Genomic DNA, 2,298 nt, shown 5'->3' with positions numbered 1-2,298 from the left:
GAGTTTCCATAATTCATCACCAAGGAGGATTTTTCTGCTCCTCACCAACGTGTCTGTGTGTCTGTGTGCAGTGATCCAGATCCACGCATCGCCCCGAAGCTCAGAGCGGCTCCGTGGGAGAGGAACCTCACTGAGGGTGAGTTCACTGCATCACCAGATATGGAGACACGCATGTTAGTGTGCTCTTCTATAGAGCTGACAAAAGACATCTTAGCAGCATTAAGCTTTACTTAATTCAGCATTTAAGAAAAATAATATCACATTCAAAAGGTCCACTTATTAGTTATAAGTGGTTATCGATACTAGCAGCTGTTTTCAACCGTAAATTATAAATAAATCAGACAAGTATAAGATGAAAGAGGGCTGTTTTAATTTGTAAAAAGCTTCGCAGTTTTCCTTTCTATTAAAGATAAAACCTTGACGATGATGCTGCATAAAAAGATGTTTTACAGACAGAGTGAGATTGTGTTTCTTCTTCACGTGGTTCTGTTTAAGGTGTCGTGTTCTCTCCACTGTTCAGTGGCTTCAGTTGTGAATCCTTGTCCTTGTGTTTTTGAAGATTCTCTCTTCTTTGCTTCCCGTCTTTCCTCTGTTTGTCTCACTGTTTCTCCCTCTCCAATTCATGCAGCTTTCAGTTTTTTTCCACTTCCCTTCTTCGTTCTTTTCTGACTTCACCTGTATTTTGTAATCCTTGTCTTCATGTTGTGTGTTTAATGTGAGTCAGTCTTTGTCAGGTGTTCGTCTCTGTTTCCTTCACTTCTGTAGTTCTCTTTTATTTATTTGGTTCTTTTATTAGATTTTTCCTACTAGAACAAAACAGTTGTTTTTTTGTCACTGCACATGCTTGTGTTGAGGGTCACTCAGCTACTTTGTACCCAACCTTACATCCTTAGATGTGGTTCTCCAGCTGACCCTTCTTTGCTCTCCCCTCAGGTACCCGTCCCAGAGTGGTACGTCGGATTTTCACCAACAGTCGAGAACGATGGCGCCAGCAGAACGTGAATGGTGCATTCGCAGAGCTGCGACGTCTCATACCCACCCACCCCCCAGACAGGAAGCTCAGCAAGAACGAGATCCTACGCCTCGCCCTCAGGTACATCAGCTTTCTGGACCATCTACTGACTGAGCAAGACCTCAGCGGGGCCCCACAGAGCCAGGCTGTGAGGCTGGAGGAGGACAGACTGCAGGGGACGCCATCACCTAACTCCACCTGCGAGAGTTCATCAGAGGGAGACTCTGATGGGCTGATGGGGGAGCAGAGGCAGCTCCAGTACCAGCAGGTACAGCTGAGCAGGTCGAGCAGAGATCAGCTGAGACTGTTTCATCACTCCAGATGTGAAAGCCCCTGCAGTCTGGGGTCAGACTGATGCTCCTGTGCTCCAGTTCTGCTGTTTGTCGTCAGTCAGCTGATTCAGCCTCAAACACAAAGATGTAAACAGGGAACACTAACAAGACAGAAACCTTCGTCGTTTACAAGCTTTTCGTCAGACAATGCCTCTGCATTATTTCTGACTGGTTTTAGAAAATCACAAAAATGATACAGGACACTTCATGCAGCAGACAGATGAATTATTGATCTTCATGAATAAATGATTACAGGTCAGACGTACTGGCATTGGGAACATCTGTTCATATTGTAAATGTTTTGGGTTAAACTGATGATATTCTTCCTCAGTGAGGTGAACAGAGTGAAAGGGAAATGTGGATTTTAAAGGCCATTTAATACATGATTGAGATGTTAGTGTAGCTAAATAAAAGCACAGAGTGATGGCTGGTAGCTTTAAAAGCACACATGGAATTATCCATAAATATGAATTATTCTGCATTTAGTAATTCACTAATGAAAAAAGTTCATGTGATATTCACATGTATCAGTGTTATTAGACGTGTGCTTTCCTTGTTGTTTGTGTGTTTTATGTTTGATATTCAGGGTGATGTTCTGCCATGAAGCAGAAGAACCAGTAACCAGATTCAGGTTCTTTCATGAGGAACCTTTGGTGATTTTAATGTTAATAAAAATGTCTTTTTGTCCACTGATGAAATCTGTGATGATGCGCAGGTGTGATGCTCATATCTGAATACAGAGAAATAAAAATACAGAGAAACTGATGCTGTTCCTCTTCATTAATGACAACCTGCTGATTCACTCGTGCAAGACTATCATAAATTCTTCATTTCTTTTTTTCTAAATTTGCACCTGATGGTTGAGTGAAGAGCTGCAATAAACTGATATCATCACATACTCATATAGTCTTTGTCCAAGAAGTCCTCGGCATACTTCAGTCTGACTTAAGGGTG

The 2,298-nt window shown here is 42.2% G+C and overlaps 1 protein-coding gene across 1 annotated transcript in view; it reads left to right on the top strand.

Moving 5' to 3' along the window:
- Positions 1-1,553, top strand: part of LOC102210819 (T-cell acute lymphocytic leukemia protein 1 homolog) — a 6,061-nt gene extending 4,508 nt beyond the window's left edge. The window contains exons 2-3 of the mRNA XM_005735027.1: positions 72-136; positions 934-1,553. Coding sequence (XP_005735084.1) covers positions 72-136; positions 934-1,367 — 499 coding nt within the window. The 3' untranslated portion in view covers positions 1,368-1,553. The remainder of the gene's footprint in view (positions 1-71; positions 137-933) is intronic.
- The last annotated feature ends 745 nt before the right edge of the window (positions 1,554-2,298 follow it).

The sequence above is a fragment of the Pundamilia nyererei genome, unplaced genomic scaffold (assembly GCF_000239375.1).
Source record: "Pundamilia nyererei isolate P.nyererei 1_Seehausen unplaced genomic scaffold, PunNye1.0 scaffold00061, whole genome shotgun sequence".
Taxonomy (NCBI): Eukaryota; Metazoa; Chordata; class Actinopteri; order Cichliformes; family Cichlidae; genus Pundamilia; species Pundamilia nyererei.
Note: the sequence above shows the minus strand (reverse complement) of the source record. Positions and strands in the feature narration are given on the sequence as shown.